Here is a 22,157-nt window from a genome sequence, read left to right as displayed (position 1 = left end):
TATATTAATTTATTCGTTAATATTATTATATTTATTTGATATATTTATATTTATTCTATATTTTAATACTTACTGACGATAGATTAGAAGAAACATTAGTGTTTGGAGTATCGGGCAAATACATACCGGGCAAATGTATACCGGTCAGTGGCACTCAACCTTAAAAAGACATCAGTATAGGGTATATCGGGCAAATGTATACCGGGCAGTGGCACTTAACCTTAAAAAAACATCAGTGTAGGGTATACCGGGCAAATGTATAGCGGGATATGGTACTTCACCTTAAAAAATATCAGTGTAGTGTATACCGGGCAAATGTATATCGGGCAGTGGCACTTAATCTTAAAAAAACATCAGTGTAGGGTTAAAATATCGAATAAATCTAATCGGACATTCGCCAATGCATTTCTGTGATTGTCGACATACACCGGTGAGGGTCCGAATGTACAAGAATGTAATGAAATATTCGATCTTTCACCGACGTATTTGGTGTTTGTCGACATTCACCAGTGAAAGTCAACAACCACCGATTTCGGTCTTTCGCCGTGACATTTATATATATTCTAAACATTTAAATTTAAAAAAAAAGGTAAGGAAAACTTTTTTCTATCTACATCCTACTTATCGTGCAATAGTTCATTAAGCAAAGTAATGTTTAATTTCGGGGGGGGGGATTTGTCCCCCTAACCCTCCTCAAAACTACGCCACTGATTACAAATAAAGATTACAATAGATTTAGGCAAGCAATTTAGATGAGTGGGAAAAAAGAAAATACTAGCAAAGAGAATGAAATGTTATTATTAATTTTTTAATAGAAGAGAGATAATGTTTGTGTGAACTAATTATGCAGTTAAAGTAATTCTTTTTATTATTCTCATTATACAGAGATGCATAATCTAATTTGCCAAAAAAAGAAACGAATTTCATTTAATAAATGATACGAATACAGACTTGCTATCGTTTTCAGTTTCAGCCGAATTTTTTTCTTAAATATCTAAAGTTGCAGCAATTTTCCAAATTCAATATTTTAATTAGACTAATTTTGAATTCCACGGTATTAAATAATCTTTATTAAAATCCTAGTGAATAAGCGGAGATATGTTTAAATCCTGTCGAAGTTTTAAATACATTTTGTTACCGATATGTTATTTTAAATATTGCATATTTTAAAGCAAAATTTTCCAATTTATAACTTTATACTCTATCTTTTATGATTCATAATACACTTTGTTAGTTGTTAGAAGTGTACATTAATTCGCAAAAATATCATTTCAGGTCACGTTTCTTTGCGTCCAACTTATACGAGGGGGATTGAGGATAGTTATATTGAGACAAAATATATTAATTAATAGATAAGCCTAAATCGTCGTCAAGACATCAAAGAAGTTATTCAACCAATTATGACCTTAATGCTTTTTATCTCATTTCATGGTCAATTTTGGCTTAAAATAAACATTTCTTATTTTAAAAAAAAGTTTACAAACCATGTCAAATTTCACAATATATCATGCAAACATATTCGAAACAAAATACAACACGTGCATTTTATGCGAAATTTATCGATCTACTACAATTTTTGCAACTTTCACTGAAGAATTTTTATAACACTATAAAACATAATACACTTGATATTTTCAAAGAATTTGCGAATTTTAAAATTATCCACAGCAGCTAGCTGATCACTTATTCTAAAGGGTGATGAGCTTACTGTTAACAAAACTCAGTTGTACCATTAAAAACCTAATTGATTTTTAGTTTTTTATCCTTGTAGATCTGGTTATTTTTATTTTTATTACTGCTTTTTATATTGCTATTGATATCATTTCATTTCTTTCTAGCAATTGTCTACTGAACCAAGCAATGCGCCTCATGATACGAATAGACAGGCTGTTGCATCTCAAACAGAAAAGTATACTAACTCTGGTGGAATGCCCACTCTTCAACAGCAATATCAATCGATGTATGGTCTAGCATCTAATCCTCAAAATGCTACTTTAGTACAACAACGTCAACAGATGCGTTCTAATCCTATGGCAATGCCGGTAAGATAGAAATAAATCTTAATTTTACAATTTGTGGGAATATATTGCTTCAAACCAAATTTTTTGAATGGTTGTTCTGTTTTGAATAGGTGTGGAATAGTCTTGAAAGCCGAGATGGCTCAGAGTTCTTGAACGTTAGCCTTCTAATGAGGCGAACCGGATCCGAATACCAGTCGATACGAATTCCGCATCCGGCTTGCACCGACCACAGTGATGGCGTGAAATATCCTCAGTGGTAGACGGATCATGGGTTAGAGTCCCCTTGCCGTCAAGCTAACTTTGCGAGGTTCTCGTGGTCTTCCTCTCTATGTAACACAAATGTGGGATAGCTCCATCAAAAAGTCCACCAGGAAGGCAAATTTCTCCCAATACTTGATCCAGGAGTTCCCTTGCCTTTTGGATTGGGTTCAAAATTACGTTAGTAGTCGTAAACCCAAAAATTGGGTCAGCTGTTCAACGACGGTTATATATATATAAAAAAAGAAGAATAGTGTTGTTCTTCAAGTTGACTAAGATATTTTATCACTTAAGTGTTTATCGAAATGTAAGCCTGGAAAACTGCCTGTCTGTTCTAAAACTGTTGAAAGTCGTATAAAAAGCAGCATTGTCATTTTAATTTAATGTAAAATTCAGAATAGATCATAAATAGTTTTAATTTTATTCATTATAAAGTACTTTATTTCTACTTACGTGATCACTTAAACTTATTGTAAAGCAACCATTTTTTGTACTTTTTTCTGAAATTTCAATATATTAATTTTGATTTATATTCTCGACATGTTTATTTTCTCCTTTACTTTATTACTTCTTTTTAAACAAGCGTGATTTTCTATTTATCATCAATATTTCTGATTCATGTAATTTCGCTATTTCTTTCTTCTTCCTTTTTATCAGCTACTATTTTCGAACTGCTGAATTTTCGGACTCATGTAATTTATTTTCTGTTTCATTTTATCCTTCAACAAGTTTCTTTTTTAATTAATCTTTGTTACTGTCCATTTTTATCTAGTAAATTAATTTCGAATTTTTTCAAAAAGAAAAAAAATGCTTTATATATATAATTGTGTACAGAAAATAATATTGCATCCATATTAGAAGGTTAGAATAATGATAATGACCTTTTATTTATTCTTGCATCGATGTCTGACATTACCATGTTCTTTTCTGCCAAGGCAACTTACATCAAAACTGTATTTCATTTCAAATTAAGAAACGACCTTTGCGCTATAGGATTTAAGTAATCATCCGCGACTGCATATAGTTCCATTTTATTTCGTTTTCAAATTATACAAGTATGCTTTCAAAATGATTAAAAGATTTTAAAAGTTAAAAACGTCTGACAGAAATTCAATTCGTGCTATCTTATACCATACATATCATGGAATTATTGAAAAAAGGTTATAGTTTCATAGTTTTACTGGAATCCTAGGCTTGGCGACATATTTCGATAAATAAGGAGAACATTAGTTCTTGAAAAAGAAACAACTGTATGACGTTGCAAGAACATGGATTTGATTGCACTACTGAAAATGGTGCGTTTTAGTCTAACATACCTCAGCTAATCGAATGCGAGATAAAGAATTTTTACTGTAGAAGAAAATCGTCAACGAGAAACAATATTTATTATTCTTTCATCAGTTTCTTTAAATGCGAACAGAAAGGCATATATTTGTGACGATTTTTAGACATCATTTTTATCAATTCTTATTACTTGTTAATTGATTATTCAATACGTTGTGTTTCCTCATTTCACACGATATAAGAAAGCAAGCAAAAAGAAGGCTTTTTCAACATTGTTTCAAGAGTTGGCGATGTTGATATTCATTCCTGTTGGGAGCTTGGCATCCATTTGGCGAGTATTAGATGCAAACAAGCTCTCTCCAGAGAGATAATGATTTTCCTTAACTTGTCACAGAGTATAGACATTTACGTTTTAGAGTTGCCAGAGAGAATCCCCCAGTCACAGTCCATACAGCACAAATCATCCATTAAACGTTCAGAATTAGCCTACGTGATGCATTAGACGTCGTGGATGAAATATCGGCGTATACTAGACGTTTTATTGCAGCTTATTTATGGATAATTCACAATGACTTAAGTACAGACATCTTATAGATAACTATAACTGACGTAATGTGAATAAAACAAACGGTGGACCCTAAGAGACGTCTACAATACAGCAATTAAAAAACATCGATTAAGAAGTTCTTTAGACAGACTATTTTTATTATTGATATATATATATTCACTCATTTTAGGAGACGTCTACGAAACAGCAATTAAAAAACATTGATTAAGAAGTTCTTTAGACAGACTATTTATATTATTGAAATTTGAATACAAATATTTTTTCAGAATGAATTTTCTTTACTGTGGGAAATTTTTTGTAAATTAGGGCGATTTATTGAGCTATGGACTAAGCTATTGCGATGCTGAGTAAAAAGGCTATATTTTTATTACTCTATTTAGAATCTCATTTCTTTTGTCTTGTTTTCTACATTATCAATAACATTTGGTTTCCTTCTTCAAACTATATGTACTGAATATCTGCCCATCTGGAAAGTAATGGATTTCGGTATTGAACAAAATTTGTCATGATTTCAACTATTTTTTTAAAAAAAATCATGGAAAATCATGGATTTAGATTTCAGAAAAATCTAATTTTTAAAATGGAATTTATAACCTCCCCCCCTCCGATTTCACACTGTTCCGATGTTCGGAATATCTAAATTTGTAACAAAATTCCCACTCATAGACATATTTTATTAAGATATAAAAGGCTTTCTTCCTGGTCTTTAAAAAATGTGGTGTTTTTTTCAAAAAATGAAAGAAAGAACATTATTTTTAGTGGGAATTATCTTTTAAACTTCCATGGTTTCAGAATTTGTTTTATCTATTTATTACCTTTTTATTTTATCAATTTAAAATTCTAGTTTAGACTTTTTATAGTATACTTAGTATTAAGAAGAAATAAAGTGGGTTTAAATAACTTTATCTGACTGTATTTAGTTATTTGCTTTTGCATTTTTTCTTAGCTATTTTACTGCTTCAACTCTTTCTCTACTTTGTTTTTAAGTTTAAAATCGATAAATATGAAAATGCAAAGTATAATAGTTTTGGTTATACCTATCATTTCACTTAATGTTATTATAATGCTTTTTTTTAAATTTATTGTTGTATTTTTGTCGGAGAAAATAACAATTTCGGTTAGTCATTAGAAATTCTTGGAATTATTCGTGGAAAGTTTGGATTTGAAAATTTTAAATGTAGCAGATGCCCTATATGTATACGTTTTATATGCGGCCTAGTTTTAAATACATTTTGTTACTAATATGTTATTTGAAATATTGTCATAATTATTATTCAATATTGAATATTTTAAATATTGTATATTAATCACCACGTATTTCTATATTCAGGGATACTATACAGCTCGAAGTAGCGTGCCACAAACTATACCAAACATGGGAAGGACACCATTGCAAACTGCTGTCAACCAAGCTGGGCAACAACCAACATCTCACTATGGACAGATGTTACCTCCTTTTTCTCATCCTATGCAACCAGACATTGTGAACCACCAATTTCAACAAATGGTTCATACTTCTCTCCTTTTTAATAATAATTTTCTACTTGCATTTTTTATTTGCTATTTGTAAGTGAAACTTCATGTATTGTCGAAAACATCATCTTAATAATTTATTTTCACCTGAAACTAGGATTACAATTGCTACAATAATCAGTATGACATATTTTAATTATACGACTACACTTTCCAAGCATTAAATAAAATTATTTTATAAGGAAGTTTTTTCATCTAATTGTTTCTATATCAGGGCAAATGTAAATGTTGTAATTGTACAACAACACCTTCTAAAATAAGTTATTTGAATAAAAATATTCATTCACGATTATTTTGTTTGTAATTTTCAACTGATGTTGATTTATGTACGTTTTTTTTGCATCAGAATAATTTAATTTGTGGCAGTAGCTCACTATGGTTTATTATTTACATTCACTAATCACATAATGCTGCTTGTAATTCGAGCAGTTTATAAATTGCATGTCATTTTTGCATTGTGCATACAGTGACTCATTTTACCTTACATCAGTGAATTACCTTAAATAATCTTAAGAAGTAAATAAAATTAACTGCATGTGATATCGTCGAAGAACTGTATCAGGTTACAGTTCCATTTTTTTTTTTAATTTAATGAATATTTAATCACTTTTGTAAAGATTATTTGTCTGAATCTTATAACTATAATATTTTGTATGCATAATTTCTGCAAAATTTGGAATTAATTATGTGATTAACATAATGTCTAAAGTGTAAAGGAAAGTCAAAATTTTTGTCTAGACCATACCTCTCAATTACGACGGAATCGTAAATTAAGTGTTGCAAAAAGTGATTAATCTAATTCAAATTATATTATATTAAGTGTTTATATAATTATATTATAAACCTGTCATAATATTACATTAAGTATGCAAAAATTTAACTAAAAAAACGTAAAAATAAACCAAATATTGCTCGGTATACAATGCAGATTTACAATGGAATTGTCATAATGTGAGTCTGTCAAAGAGTGATCACGGACATTCGAAATACATATGTTATCATAACATCATATTAAAAATATTGGAAATGGAGAACTCACGTAAATAGTAGGGAAAAAACTATTAGAAAACGACATGGATCAGCAGAGAAACGAAATTTCAACTGTGAAAAGCCTTTGGTCGAAAAAAACATTCGAAATCGATACAGGTTGTCATTGTAATAATTCGTGTTCGCTTCATTCAAATCTTATACATTCTAATTAAGTCACATTAAAAAATTCAGAATTTGAAAATTGCGCGGATTTATGAAGTTATCAGATCGAATAGAACTTTTTTTAAAAAAATATATGTACACTGAGGAGTGAAAAAAGTTAAGGAAAATCTCTTAACATCATGTCGGACCTTCTCGAACTCTACGAAGCGCAGAAATTCGACATGGAACTCATCAAGAAGTTCGAAGTCTCTTGCAGGAATATTCAGCCATGTAGCCTCCATAAATGTCCCTAATTGCGAAAGTGTTACAGGTGCAGGATATTCTACACAAACTGACCTCTCGATTATTGCCCATAAATGTGCGATAGGATTCATGTCGGGTGATCTAGATGGCCAAATTATTCGCTGAAATTGTCTAGAATGTTTCACACCAGTCGCAAACAATCAAGGCCCGGTGACAAGGCGCATTTTCATCCATAAAAATTCCATCATTTCTTGTGTACATAAAATCCATGAATGACTGCAAGTGGTCTCTACTTAGCAGAACGTAAACTTTTCCAGTTACAGCGGAAAGCGAAACTTCCACAGTCTCTTCCCAAGTTTTTCCGGTCCAGTTTTTTTTTCTCTCTGTCTCTCAATCGATTGAGGGCTTGGAGCTCCAACTTTTTCTTTAATTTTAATTTGTTAATAAATTAACTCCAACTCATTAGTCTAGTTTATGTGATAGTTGTAATGCCAGTATCTAAGAAGTTTTAGGTTATTCTAGTTTATTTTAATTATGTAATTACATTATTTTTATGTTTACTGATATTTTCCCTTTCAGCAAGCCCAGACAGCAGGGCTTCAGTGGGTCTGTAGGGTTGAAGAATTGAGCTCTAGGTGCATGGGGCAACGCACATTGCTTCTGGGGGTGGCTGGTGGTTTCTCTGCCCTCATAGGTCTAGGTCCTTCGACCTCTAGAGTGCAGGATTAGTGAGTGAAGTGGCCGGCCATCAAGAGCTGTAAACCTGCTTCTCGGATCAGCTAACCACCTGCGACGACCAAGCATTTCCAGTCAATGATCGGTGCAATCGGGACTTAGGACTCAGTTCATTCCATGAAAAAGCAGCCCACACCATTATGGAGCCACCACCAGATTGCCTTGTTGACAACTTGGGTTAATGGTTTCATGGGGTATATGACACACTCGATCTTTCCCATCAGCTCTGACCAGCTGTAAGCGTGGCTCATCTGACCGATCTGCAGTTTTCTAGTCGTCTAGGGTCTAACCAATATGGTTACGAACTCAGGAGAGGCACTTGAGTCTGTCTTCCGTTGTGTTTTCCCATAACAGCCAAATTTCGCCTCTCTGTCCTAACAGACACGAACATCTGTTAACACAGAAAATTCTATGCGGAAGTGGTGGTCTCAATCGTTAACTTCAGGCGGCCGACCACCACGAAGCACTTTAAATAGGCAACTGAAAAGTCATTGTTTAACATTTAATTATGATTTTATTTAGATTTACTATATAAATATTTTCTATTTACATTCATAATGTACCTATATTTTGGGGTGGATAATTTTTGCCCTGTCAATTATTGATGTACGACCCGCGAGAGCATCTGAACGTAATGAAAAAATTATCTTTTTCTCTTGAAAAATAAATAAAATATAAAAAATTGAAAATATTGACTTGCGCTTCATTAATCAGTTCTTGTCACGCTCAATTACGTTGTTTTTCGATCGCGTATTCAGCGGTTATTCCTACGGAATTTTTACTTTAGTATTCCCCATGGTTTTGAAATCATAATATTTTTAATACGATATTACGATAAGCGAATTTTTAATTTGAGTAATGACTTTTAAATTTGCTTAATTTGTGCCAATTTCATTGTAAATCTCAAGTTATTTTTCGGCTGTTATTACAGAGCCTTTCAAAATGGTTTTAAAAGATTGATACTTTTAAAGCAATATTATTATGAATCTCGAAGTTTAATTACGTATTTAAGTAATAACTTCTTAACACACTTTCTTTGTGCTAATTTTATCGTAAATTTGAGGAATTTCTTTATGGTAGATTCTTATGCTTTCCGCGTTCCTACGCTTTTTCACGTGATTCTGAGAATCCGTATTTTTTCTACGATATTCGAATACAATTTCGAATCACACATTTAAGTTATCACTTTTTGACGCTCTTTATTTATGCCGATTTCCTTGTAAATTGTTTAGATCTTTTTTTAGGAGTTATTACTATTCATTTCCACGTAGTTTTAAATTTTCCGATATTTTAATACAATATTATTAATATTAAATAGCAGATTTAAATACTAATTACGTTATGATGCGCTTTATTCTTGCTGATTTCGTTACAAAATAAAGTGTTATTTTTTTTCTGGCAGTTATTGCTGCGTTTTTCCTTGTGATTTTATTGATCCCGATCTTTTATTTACGAATTTATTATGATTCTTCGATGAATGGAAAATTTTAAACTGCTTATTTTTCGTAATTTTTTTTTCTTTTGGTAGTTTCAGTGGTTGTTTTTGGGAGAAAACGTTTGCTATTTAACATTCATAAAACCTTTAATTCACTAAATATATCTTAATTACAAGTGTATTTCCAGCTGAATATTGAACCTTATTTTGCCCTATAAAGTTTTTGCTTTTATTTTAAATCATTTTATATCTTATAAATTTTTATTAATTAAAATATTTAATTTAAATTTATATTCCCCTTTAAAATAATTAATTATTTTTCTGTGAGCATTGCAGTAGTTTAATCGTCAGAATCTATTTTAAAATGTACTTTTGTATTATATGAATTGATAAAATAACATTACTTTTACCTAATGTTTATATTTATTTTACTAAATCTGTTTTTCGAAATCTGTTTTTTTTAATCACGTCAAATAGTAATTTTCTGACCTAAATTGATTGATGAAAAAGATTTAGAGCACAGAACACTACACTATATAATAATAACCATATTTACCGTCGGTATGTCTAAATACCTTTGTTAATCAACCTGCGATGCAAGTGTCTCCTCACCCACACCGCTTTTTTAAATAATATGGCAATATTCCTATTAATAAATGTTTCAACCACTGCTATGTAGCATTACCATGAAGCAACTTCATTAAAAAAATGTCCCTATTATTAATATTTCTGTTTCTTTTTTTATAATTATTTTTCAATTTCGTGTTATATTTACGAAATTTTCGGAAGCACACCGCTAAAAAAGTTCTATATTATACTTCTCAAAATATTTTCAAATTTAAGATAAGAAACTTTATATCCATAAATAGATAAAGAATTTGAACATGTGTTGGCAATTTATTATTAAGCCTTATTAAGAAGTCATGTCATTCTCTATTATAAATTGGTGTTTGCTAAATTATATCATTTGGTAAATAACATAAGAAAATAATAGTTAATAAATTTACTTGACGAAAATAGTCCTTACAGTTACTTTTTAGACACATTTTTACTTCATGTTTTTTCCTCATCAATATCATCCCTGGTATCAAAAACTCCTAAACATCATTAATGAAATCAATGTTTTTATTTATTTGTGTGTTTTATTTATTTCACTTGAAGAAGAAAAAAACATATTTTGTGTTTTACGTAAATTTTTACATTTCGTTATTGTTTAATTTCTGTATCAACAGAGGCCATTTAGTCCTCCCCAGAACATAATATTCCCAGCAGCAACTGGCCAGCCTGTTCATCTTAATAATCAATGGGGTACTCCATACAAAAATCCTCCGCAAGCTAATTCAAGTGATATGATGTGCATTACTTCTTTTTTTTTTATTTAAAATGTTTTTTTTTACTTTGTAATTTGATAATTTTCATTATTTTTATTTAAAGGTTTCTATCAGTCCCTGCCAACTTACACCAACCCCATTTCGCCTGCACAACAAATTTCTCAGCAGCCTGCTCAGCAGACACAAAAGAAAACAAAAGCTTATGCAATAATTGATCCTGCAACAGGAAGAAACATTTTTGACGGCAGCAATGATGATGAGGATAGTTCTCGTTCAACACCAGAAAAAGAAATTGTAAGTAATGGTTGGAGAATGATTCATCGATTCCTACGTTGGAGTCTTCACTGAAACCATTTAAGTGAATGAGTATGATAAAATCTAATCAAATATAGTTTAAGCTGTAAAAAAATTCTTTTATTTGATACTCGTTTTCTGTATTTTCCAGACGTGTAAATTTATCTCAGCATTCTTGAAATTTTGCATCTTCGCCTGCTTTCGATCAAAAGACTTGGTTAAGGATTGCAAAACTTTGATATGCAATCCATCTACAAAGCATATGTTGATGGATTCAGCATATGTACATAGAATCCATCCATTCGATCAAAAGACTTGGTTAAGGATTGCAAATCTTTGATATGCAATCCATCTGCAAAGCATATGTTGATGGATTCAGCATATGTAGAATCCATCCATTCGATCAAAGGACTTGGTTAAGGATTGCAAAACTTTGATATGCAATCCATCTGCAAAGCATATGTTGATGGATTCAGCATATGTAGAATCCATCCATTCGATCAAAAGACTTGGTTAAGGATTGCAAAACTTTGATATGCAATCTATCTACAAGGCATAGGATTCAGCATATGTAGAATCCATCCATTCGATCAAAAGACTTGGTTAAGGATTGCAAATCTTTGATATGCAATCCATCCACAAAGCATATGTTGATGGATTCAGCATATGTAGAATCCATTCATTCGATCAAAAGACTTGGTTAAGGATTGCAAAACTTTGATATGCAATCCATCTACAAAGCATAGGATTCAGCATATGTAGAATCCATCCACAGAAATGTATAATAAGGATTGAAGTGATCAGAATTTGCTTCCGAATTTTTAGGAAAATGGATCTTAACCGCTTCCTTACCATTTCTTTTGAAGAAAAAAAAAATGCACAAAAATCAACATATTTTTTTATTTCATGAATAATTGCAAAGAACTAAAACAAAACATAACACCCAAGTTCTAAGTTGAAATTTTAATTTCTTTTTATGTGTAAAAAATATTTAATTTAGCATCAGTTTACTATCCCAAATTAACTCGGGCAGATGAAAAAAAGTTAAATATTAGTCTTTGTATATGTTCACATCTTCATAATCTGAAAATTCAACTGCATTACTTTTGCTCGCGAACTCCATTTTTTTAAACTCTTTTTTCTATGTAAAGTCATCAACCATCGTCTATACCAGCGGTTCTTAACCTATGGGTCACGACCCAAAATTGGGTCGCGAAGCATATTTCTTGGGTCTCGCTGAGTCGAACCAGAAAAGTTAGTAATACACCAAATAATAAGTAATACCAACACCTCCTAGAACAAGTCATTGTGGCTTACTCAGCCTAATTTTGACTTTTTTTTTGGGTCGCGACATGAACATATTTCTCAAATTTGGGTCGCGGCTTAAAAAGGTTAAGAACCACTGGTCTATACAATTGTACAAAACACGTCTGCAGTCCCACAAATAGCAGAACTCCAAAACAAAAATTGGCAAACTTCCAATCACAGCAGATCATTATTATTTTTTGTTTTGATTCCGGCTGCATAAAAACGTGATAAAACAAAACGTATGGACGAATTCTGCTATGCCCGAGTTTACTCGGGATAAAAAAAATTACAATATATGCATACCCGAATTAACTCGGTATAATCAGGGAAGTGGTTAAGAGAAGAAAATCCTTAATTTTCCTATGACGAAATTATATGAGGAGGAATTGGGGAACATATACTTATTTATTTTTATAAAATGAAATAAAATCTTGTGAAAAATATTCACTGAATAAAGTTCTTAAGTATAAAATGTAGTTTATGTAAGTTATTAAGAGAAAAGCTGTGTGATAAAAATTTGTTTATACCCTAGAATTCTTAAATGTACCTGTGAAAGGATAAGTCACTTTTTTAATTTCTAAACTTTTATGTTTCTTATCATTTTACCTATGTAATTAAATTGAGATTGTTTATAGGGACTATTGAAGCAACTTCAATATGATATGAAATGTTCTTTTTAAAATATAAAACTCGTTTAATAAACAATTTATCTTTTTATCTCAACAAGTATTATTTAAAAAATTATAATTATCTAAGCTTAAGTTTGATTTTATTAAATAATAAATAAAGGGCATTTTTCATAATTTAAGAAGGAAATAGATAATTAGAAGCTCTATTTTACTATCTTTAGTAACATTATTTTTAATTAGCTAAGTAGAAGAGTATTACAACTTTAAATGAAACAAAAGAAAATAATTATGTATGCAAAAAGTTGTCCTCGTTGTTGTCTTTAAACTTTTTGGGGAGAGTAGTTTACCAGGAATGTCGTCAATGCCAACCTTCTTTTATGAAAAGATACCCCTTCATAGAATTGAGCTAACATGTCTTATATACTAGTGAATTGGATTTGTATTTTCGTAGTGGTAGACGCACTACAGTACTCTCCCACTAGAATTATATCGGTGATAGAATTTGGTGAATGAATGCCACTAGTTGATTCATTGCAGTTTTGTGAGAAGCCGGGAGAGCTGTATTAAGTTCGCGGTCATGGTTGCTCCTGTGTGGCCTTTAGCAGTCGAGTGAATACGGTGTACGTTGTGTGTGATCGAGACTGAGTAGCAACAGCGCGAGGAGGTAGATAATGTCGCAGTCACAAGCAGCAAATCAACTGTTTAATGTGGACCATCCATCGAAGTAGACGTTACTGCCGAGATAGACGTGTTCATATCGATGTGGGAGTTTCTGTCAAGGTAGGCATGGTCACATCAGATCCGAAGGTCACCAATATGGGGAGAGTAAGTACCGGGAATGTCAACCTTCTTCTATGGAAAGATATCCCTTCATAGTATCGAGCTAACATGTCTTATATACTAGTGAATTGGAATTGTATTTTCGTAGTCACTACAAACTATTATTTGGACATCCTAATCCGAAACTGTCACCACATTAAACGTGCAATTGTTTTATCATGAATAAATATAACTTTCAATTGAGTGGAACAAAAGATATGGCGGTCTTTTTGAGGGCATGACTTCACTTGTTAGACGTTATGCCAAATTTTCTTAATTTCTGATTTCCATGATTGTATACTAATAACAGTTTTGTCTTCACAGTAAAGTATATCTCATTAAGTCATATTCTTATATGTTCCAAAATAAAAAAAAATAAAAAAAAATTCAGGAAAATTCAGATCCAAGCAGATGTGTTCAATTTGCAGCTCAAGTGGCTGCAATTCTAAATGAGAAAAGTGAGCCCCTATCTAGATCTTCTGTTGAAGACACAAGAATTATAGATTCTCAAAGTATTAAGGTAAAATTTGTTAAGGCATGCAAATTTTCGTAAGCTGTAAGATATTTTATAATTAAAATATATATATATATGATTATAGACTGCAAAATACGAAATTTGACAGAAATCGGTTAAATAGTTCCTGAAAAATCAATTTGTAAATGTGCCACTATTTTAAAATTCGTTTTCTCGTGATCTATTTGACCAATTTCGTTCAAACTTTGTATTCTGCCACTCGAAATTTCATTCTTTAAAATTATACAAAAATGTGTAGATCTTAGAGTTTAAATATTATTTTATTGCTTTTAAATAAAATAATAAAAAATAATAAATAGTTATTCAATGTTCTTTTTCGTATGAAAATATTTTTGGATGAAAGAATTTTATAATTGTATGCAAAATTGTTTCGATTCGCACAAGAAGTTCTTGAGACATGACGAAATACTCAATAAGCAAAATTAAAGTTAAGGTGTTCTAACTTTCGACCTCTCTTCTAACCACATTATGGGGACCATATTTCCCAAATTACGACTTCTCTATGTTAAAAATCTAACTCCTACAGAAAAAGGTATGTTTACAGCTGTAGTAGATAAATTTACCCTGAAGCATGCGAATAGTAATATTTTTCTAAACATGCTAAAGAAGAAACATTTTGAGATTAGACAGTTTTAATGTATTTGCGTTTTGTTTTAGAAATTGGAATCCACATTTTGTCCTACAAAAGTAAAACCGACCACGTCAACGTCAATTGACGAAATTAAAAAGAATCTCCTTGATTTACTGCAAAAAACTGACGAAAGTGAAAAAATACTTGATTGGATAGATGTAAGTTGAGATTTATTTCATTTTTGAATAAAATTTTGAAGATAAAGGCTCATATCATTAAAAATAATATCTGATTCAAGTGCAATGTGCATTAGAAAATAGACTTTTTTTGACTCATATTGATTGTCATTGACTTTTAAATAATAATATAACTGAAGAAAAGGAGCTACATGTCTGGCTATATATAAAAATCAAACGCTGTTTTCCATTGTTGTTGTTACATATTGTTGTTATACATTATCATTATACACCATTGATGTTGTTGGTCGGGAAATCACTTGTAGGATCCAGTTTTCCCACAATTACTTCTATATATTTTCAGTTGTTCAGGGTTTCCACTCCACAGGGAGAACAGGGAAATCTTGGAAAATACAGGGAATTTAAAAATCTTCTAAAATAACAGGGAATTTTGATTTTTTTCTTTACAAACTGGGAAAATACAGGGAATTTTGTTTCTTATTTTTGCCTTTTAAAAAATAGTGACCACTCAAAGTGTAATCTATGGGATATTTAACCATGATATTTCAGCTTTTCTAAACTATTTAATTTACTACAGCATTATTTAAGTATGTTCAGCAGTTTTTCCAACAATTAAAACTAATAAATATAGTTAGCCTAATATAGCTCACACAACAGCGCAGTAATTGTTGTGTTTCCTCTTAATATATTGTGTATAATATTTTTTTATTTTTTTATTTTATTTAAACGACTTAAAACTCCTCATGCACCACAAAGTATAGCATGAGGCTTACAGTTGTAAGTAAAAAACAAAAGGAGAAAAATTTACAAATTTACATTAAAAACAAAATTCCGCAAGGCCGCAAGACTTTCAATACTTTTGACCAGTTCTGATAAGGCAGGTGGCCAACAAATTGAAAGACGTCTCAAATCAGTCTTTAAATTCATTCGGGCACTCGCATAGAGACTACAGTGAAGAAGAATATGTTCAGCATCTTCACCAGCATCACCGCAAGCACAAATTCCACTGGTCTGCAGATGGAAACGAAATAAATATCTTTTAAAATTTCCATGGTTTGTTAAAATTTGGGTCAATTTAAAATCAGTTGCAAAGAATTTACATTGCAAACAGTGAAAAATGGATGGAAAGAACCTTTTCGTCCAGAGCGACCTAGGCGAAGCTAGAAATTCTGCATTCCAGTCCGCAATGATGCTCTAGCGATGCGCTTCCAGTGAGAAGCTGGAACAGACACCCTTAAGTCTATTTCACCACACGTAGCTTCCCTAGCCAATTGGTCTGCTCTTTCATTGCCCAAAATACCGCTATTTTGTATAATATGTACAGGGAAAACACAGGGAAATTTTCTTTCCAGATTTAAGTGGCAACCCTGTTGCATAAAATTAATAAAAGTCATAAAAGCAATGTTTCTCTTGTAAAATATTTCTGTATTCCTATATAAAATTAATTGACTCGAGTAAATTTAAAAAAGGAAATTAAACCTGCATATTTTTTTATTATTATTTTATTCTGCTATTATTATGTTTTTGAGTTTGATTTTTATTTTTGTTAATTAAGAATTTAAAGCTGAAAGAGTTGTTTCTTTATTATAACGTAATTCTAAGATATCATCTTTCTATGGTACATTTTAAGACAAACTTATATGAATCGGTGTGAGTTACACTCATATGCTCTATTAAAAATTACAGTCGAAGAGATTCGTTAAATGATTTAAAACTTAACGATCAGCTCTATGCGCAATATGATTCCTGCGCGAATTGAGTAATTTAAGGTTGTGAACTTCTCGCATTTGTTATAACAATATCTGTAATTTTAAAGGTTATTTTGAAAAATTATAACTAAGCAAAATTAATGTTCACTTATAGAATCATAAGAAAAACTGATGCAAGATATTTCATACTATTTTTTACCTATCAAATTACACTCAAACATTTAGTTTAGAAGAAAGAATGTTAGACGTGGGAAGTAGAAAAAATGGTTATTCATGAATTAATAAAATTATTCAATTTCAGCCTCTTCACGGTGTCGAGACGCTATGTCGAATTTTTTATAAATCCAGAACCTTATCGAACTGGGAGCTTGAAATTTGGACATCAACTACAAAGAGCTATTTCATCCCTTGATCTTAAAAATCTTTTAAATATATTAATAAGTCTGTTCGAGAGAGATGTTTGGAAAATGATTTTTTGCATTGGTTTAATATTAGCCATTGTTATAAATAAAACAGTAGGCAATTCTCTGTAGGATTTTATTGCACAGGTTCTTTAATGATTAATTGCTTTGTGCAACTGTTATGCTTGCTGTTTTGTGATACATAACGATGATTCGGAGTTGTATTAAGTTCACGGTCGTTGTCGCTCCTGTGTTGCATAAACAGTCGAGTGTATACAGGCAGACGTTCTGTGTGATAGAGACTGAGTAACAACAGCGTGAGGAGGTGGATAATGTTGCAGTCACAAGTAGCAAGTCAACCGTTCAATGTGGACCACACATACATCTTAGTAAGCATGTTCACATCACACCCGGGTCACCAATGGGGAGAGAGTCCCATCGGCCATGAAAATTTCTTCAAAACAATCTAATTTTTTTTTGTATATTTATTTAGTTACATTTATTAATATCTTACATACAGCAGTGTAGTTTAGTGACATTTGCTCAAGAAAAAATAAAATAGCCCATATGTTCACCATATTTTGAATGCCTGGAAAATGACATATTAGCTTAGAAGTTTGAAAAAACAGTCATTTTAAGCTATTAGTAGGTAACAAAACATAAGACTTTATGTCAGATGGACCATGAATAACTTAAATTAATTATTTTGTCTACTGTAGAAAGAATCAAAAAAGTTTTTGTTGCTGATATGCACAGAATAAAATTGCGTAAAATAATAAATCATTAAATAAGTAAATAACTTTGATTATATTCAATCTTTTTGCAGTCATACATAAACCTGGTATTAGCTTGATATTTACGTTCCCTCTTTACAGTACTAGCAGTTAAAAAAAAACTCTGGTAACACTTCACTGTCCTGGCATTCATAAGCCAGGATAATAACTTTACTTTGATTTAATATTTTGGCCTAAGACGTTTATATTCTGCAGAAAACAACAGGATTTCTTAAAATAACTCAGATAAATCTATGTAGTTTATATTATTAATGATTTCAAGAAGCCAGGAAAATGACAACACAAAAACCTACTCACCTTGAAAAAAGTTTTGAAATAGATTTTGAACCAGAAAGTTGGTTCTTTATTCATGCAACAAGACATGTTCAGATAGATGGGTATCTAATCAATCTATTAACATAAGATATTGATTGCTGGCTCTATCTATTTTGGTAATAAACCACTAAATAAAAGCAGCCCGGAAAATGACAGATTTTCTTGTGACAAACATATTATTAATATATATTATAACAGGGCTACGTCCCTGTTATCATTGTTGTATTCAGCTTTAATAATGCAGTCATAAGCGATAATACGTTCTAAAAAGGTTTATTTAACAGGTAGGCTGGTGGTTATAACTGTTTCCATCCCACTCCACAAGGGAGGGGTGTGGACAAAACTCCGGATGGTTCCGGCGGAGCTTTTATGGATCACGTTATTCAGCAAGAGACATGCGAAAACCATTGGTCTCGCATTGAATACTTACAGATTTTGATGTAATTAGGTTCCAGTCGCACATACCTTGTAACTCTACGCAATATGGAAAATCATTTTATGCTTCCTAATATGGAAGTGAAAGATTGACAAGATTCTAAAGATAACTCCTCCTCTGAAATATAAATCTAATTATAATTCAATGGTATGTTTTCAGCCTTGAAGTCCCAAAATCGAATTTCTACGGCTATTCTTTACCAAAGACATTTTATGAAAACGAAAGTGTTTTAATGTTGTTATTAATACAAAAGTATTTATAATTTTTGTATTACATATATATATCACTGCAGTTGGTTTCCTTATTTTAGGCCAATGTATCTGAATGTACAGAACCTAAATTTATTCGTGCCTTGGTGTCTGCAGTGCATGAAAATGCCATAAAAGGTATTTCTTTTATTGTGCATATTCCTTCCATTATATTCTTTTTCTTTGTGAAATCTTGTTTAAATAATTTTCTTTTGTTTTAGATACTACTTCTGGGTGTGAATTAGATGCTGCAAAATTGAAAAAAAGGATATCTATCCTGAACCGATATATAGATCATAATGAAAATCTAGAACTTCAAGCTTTATATGCTATTCAGTCACTAATGAATCAACTAAATCAACCCAAAGGTAATAAATCCATTCATCTTGCTTACAATGTAGTGAGGCAATTTTGTTGTCAATTTATATCCTATTTGCAAAAAGTTGCAGACTGTACAAACAAACATAAGTCTATTTACATCAAGAGTTTTTAAGTTATATTGTCTTTGGGCAAAATATAACTTCTCTTCAAACGTTTTATGCTTAAATATTATAAAATATCTTTGCCTAGGTGAATTTAGTTTCTGACAAATTCTAATATTTGACATCTATTTCTACTTAGTTTCAGAACTTACGCAAATTCCATTGCTTTCAGAATAAGACATGTAACTTTCATAATAAAATATTTCTGCATATAACAATGCCTGTTTCATCATCTTAATCATCACCTCAATGTAGGAATTCGGACAGATCTATGATGGTCCAATATAAGAATAGCAACTTGTTTTGATGGTTTGTTCATGTTGAACCATCATGTTGCACCATCATGAATCCCACTGAAACCAACATAAACCGTCGTAGTATTAAAGTAGCATTTTCCATCATGGAAAGATGGAAGTTTGTTGGCATATCAAAAATCATAAACACGTAATGGAAAATGTTGGATGATGGTGACCATCAAATCATGTTGGACCATCATGAATCCCACTGAAACCAACATAAACCATCATAATATTAAAGTAGTATTTTCCATCATGGAAAGATGGAAGTTTGTTGGCATATCAAAAATCATAAACACGTAATGGAAAATGTTGGATGATGGTGACCATCAAATCCTGTTGGACCATCATGAATCCCACTGAAACCAACATAAACCATCAAAATTGTTTGTTGCAGCCATCAAGAATTTTGATTAACGTACCTTTCTTAAACGTTCTTATAATTCATAATTGAGAGGAAATTCCCATTGCTTTTTATCAGAAACCATTTGTGGCTTCCCTTCCCCCCTTCCCATAATCTTTCATTCCATTACAATAACCAAAACCATTCCATTACAATAACCTTATGCGCGCTTGTATACCGTGCTTCTAAAATTTGTTTTAATAGTAATCTCCCCGATCCTACATGATAATTTTTGTATTTCAGGAATTCTAAGGCAGATTTTCGACATCCTCTATGACGATTACGTAATCACGGAAGAATCTTTTTTGAACTGGGAACAAAGTATTGATATAAATGAAGTTGAAGGCAAAGGTGTGGCATTACATTCTGTCAAATCTTTTTTAGCTCGGCTAAAGGAAAACAGATTCTGGTGATTCTGTGACTGATGAATGACTGATGCTGTAAACCTGTTTTTGCCTAGTTAAAGACTTGAAAATAGTTATTTTAAGTCAATTCTTTTTATTCAACTGTGTTGTTTGAATTTGATGCTATTGTTATCTTGATTCACTTTGTAAAAAATATATAAATATAAAAGCAGTACTGTTCCTACAGGCGATTGAGGTAAATTTCTTTAAAACAAAACAAAAAGTGTATAATCATATATTTAACAACATACTGTCGCGATGAAATAATGAGAAGCTGAGATATATACCACAAATAGTTGAATTTTAAACTACTATTTTATATTGTGATATCAAACTGCAAGATATGAACTCACTGTAAATTAAGTAGCAGCAAGCTATGGTTCGTTCACCAGGAGTTGGCACTTGGCTTCACCTCCTCGGACGAAAAGTTCATTTCAGCGCGGGAGTAAGAGGAGAAACGTCTCCGCGTTTGAAATTGAGACAACCCTTAATGCGCGCCAAACGCAAACAGTGTATTATTTTTTAATCACTTACTTCGCTCTATCATCTGCTATTATACGTTCCGTTACTCTAGCTTGTTAAATATATATCCGCAAAATGTCTTTAAAAAGACAAACTATTCACTCGAAAGAGAGAAGTATCATCAAATTTATAAAATATTTAATGTTAAAAAAAGGCACATAAAGATCGTTAGTTAAATATTTTTGTCATACTATAGCCACACAGCAACCTTGTTCAGGATTGTTCACATCCTTCTCCCGAAAATAGCGACATAGCGGATACCACGTGATGAAGGCGGAGCCAAATGCCATCTCCTGGTGAACGAACTATAGACGACATTTAAATGATTGAATTTTAGGCTACTTTATATTATCTAATAATAACATGAAATTAAAATATTTTAGAAAAATACAAATTAAGTTCAAAGGCACACAAACAATATTTTATTTTTATAATTCTGTAACTGTCGTAGAACACCCGACTAAATTTTTAGTTTACGACTACTAATGCTCAACTCCGCAGCCTTGTAATTTTGAACCCAATCTAGAAGACAAGTGAACTCCTAGATCAAGTATTAGGAGAAATTTACATTCGTGGAGGACTTTTTGATGGAACTAACCCGCATTTGCGTTACATGGAGATGAAGACTCCGAAAATCTCTTTCGGTTAGCCTAACGGCCAGGGAACTCTAACCCATGATCCATCTACCATGAAGAATATTTCACGTCAGCACTGTGGTCGGTGAAAGCCGGATGCAGAATTCGTATCGACCAGCCTTTGCTGGGATACCAACCCGGTTCACCTCATTGGAAGGCGAACGCTCTATCCCCTGAGCCACCGTGACTCACATGAATAATATGTCCGTAATAGGAAAGCGTCCCTAGCTATGTAGGAGGACATTTTCGGACATGGTTTCCTAGGTAATACTTAATTAATCCCTCTTTCCCAAAGAAAAATATTTATTTTTATATATATAACACTTTATTCACGTTGAAATATCTAAAAATAAATTTCAAAAAATAAAATAGTGTAAAAAGAAAAAAATTAAAAATTAATCCGTGACCAGGACCGAACCCCTGACCACCGTGTCAACAAACTTCTGTACCCTTAGCATTAACAACCACACCACGACTCACACGTTGCTTTCACGAATATATGGCTTAAAGAACTTTTTTCCGGTTCATTAACAAAATCTATTTTGACCCATTATGTGCCCCCTTATTAGTTTATAAAAATTCCCTTTGGTACGATTGTT

The 22,157-nt window shown here is 31.7% G+C and overlaps 1 protein-coding gene across 1 annotated transcript in view; it reads left to right on the top strand.

Annotated features, from left to right (window-relative positions):
* LOC107441322 (eukaryotic translation initiation factor 4 gamma 3-like) overlaps nucleotides 1-20,410 on the top strand; it is a 49,352-nt gene extending 28,942 nt beyond the window's left edge. Inside the window, exons 16-24 of the mRNA XM_071177034.1 lie at nucleotides 1,839-2,042; nucleotides 5,462-5,638; nucleotides 10,453-10,573; nucleotides 10,664-10,854; nucleotides 14,002-14,130; nucleotides 14,803-14,934; nucleotides 18,879-18,954; nucleotides 19,038-19,184; nucleotides 20,241-20,410. Coding sequence (XP_071033135.1) covers nucleotides 1,839-2,042; nucleotides 5,462-5,638; nucleotides 10,453-10,573; nucleotides 10,664-10,854; nucleotides 14,002-14,130; nucleotides 14,803-14,934; nucleotides 18,879-18,954; nucleotides 19,038-19,184; nucleotides 20,241-20,410 — 1,347 coding nt within the window. The remainder of the gene's footprint in view (nucleotides 1-1,838; nucleotides 2,043-5,461; nucleotides 5,639-10,452; nucleotides 10,574-10,663; nucleotides 10,855-14,001; nucleotides 14,131-14,802; nucleotides 14,935-18,878; nucleotides 18,955-19,037; nucleotides 19,185-20,240) is intronic.
* Nucleotides 20,411-22,157: the final 1,747 nt, after the last annotated feature.

The sequence above is a fragment of the Parasteatoda tepidariorum genome, chromosome 2 (assembly GCF_043381705.1).
Source record: "Parasteatoda tepidariorum isolate YZ-2023 chromosome 2, CAS_Ptep_4.0, whole genome shotgun sequence".
NCBI lineage: Eukaryota > Metazoa > Arthropoda > Arachnida > Araneae > Theridiidae > Parasteatoda > Parasteatoda tepidariorum.
Note: the sequence above shows the minus strand (reverse complement) of the source record. Positions and strands in the feature narration are given on the sequence as shown.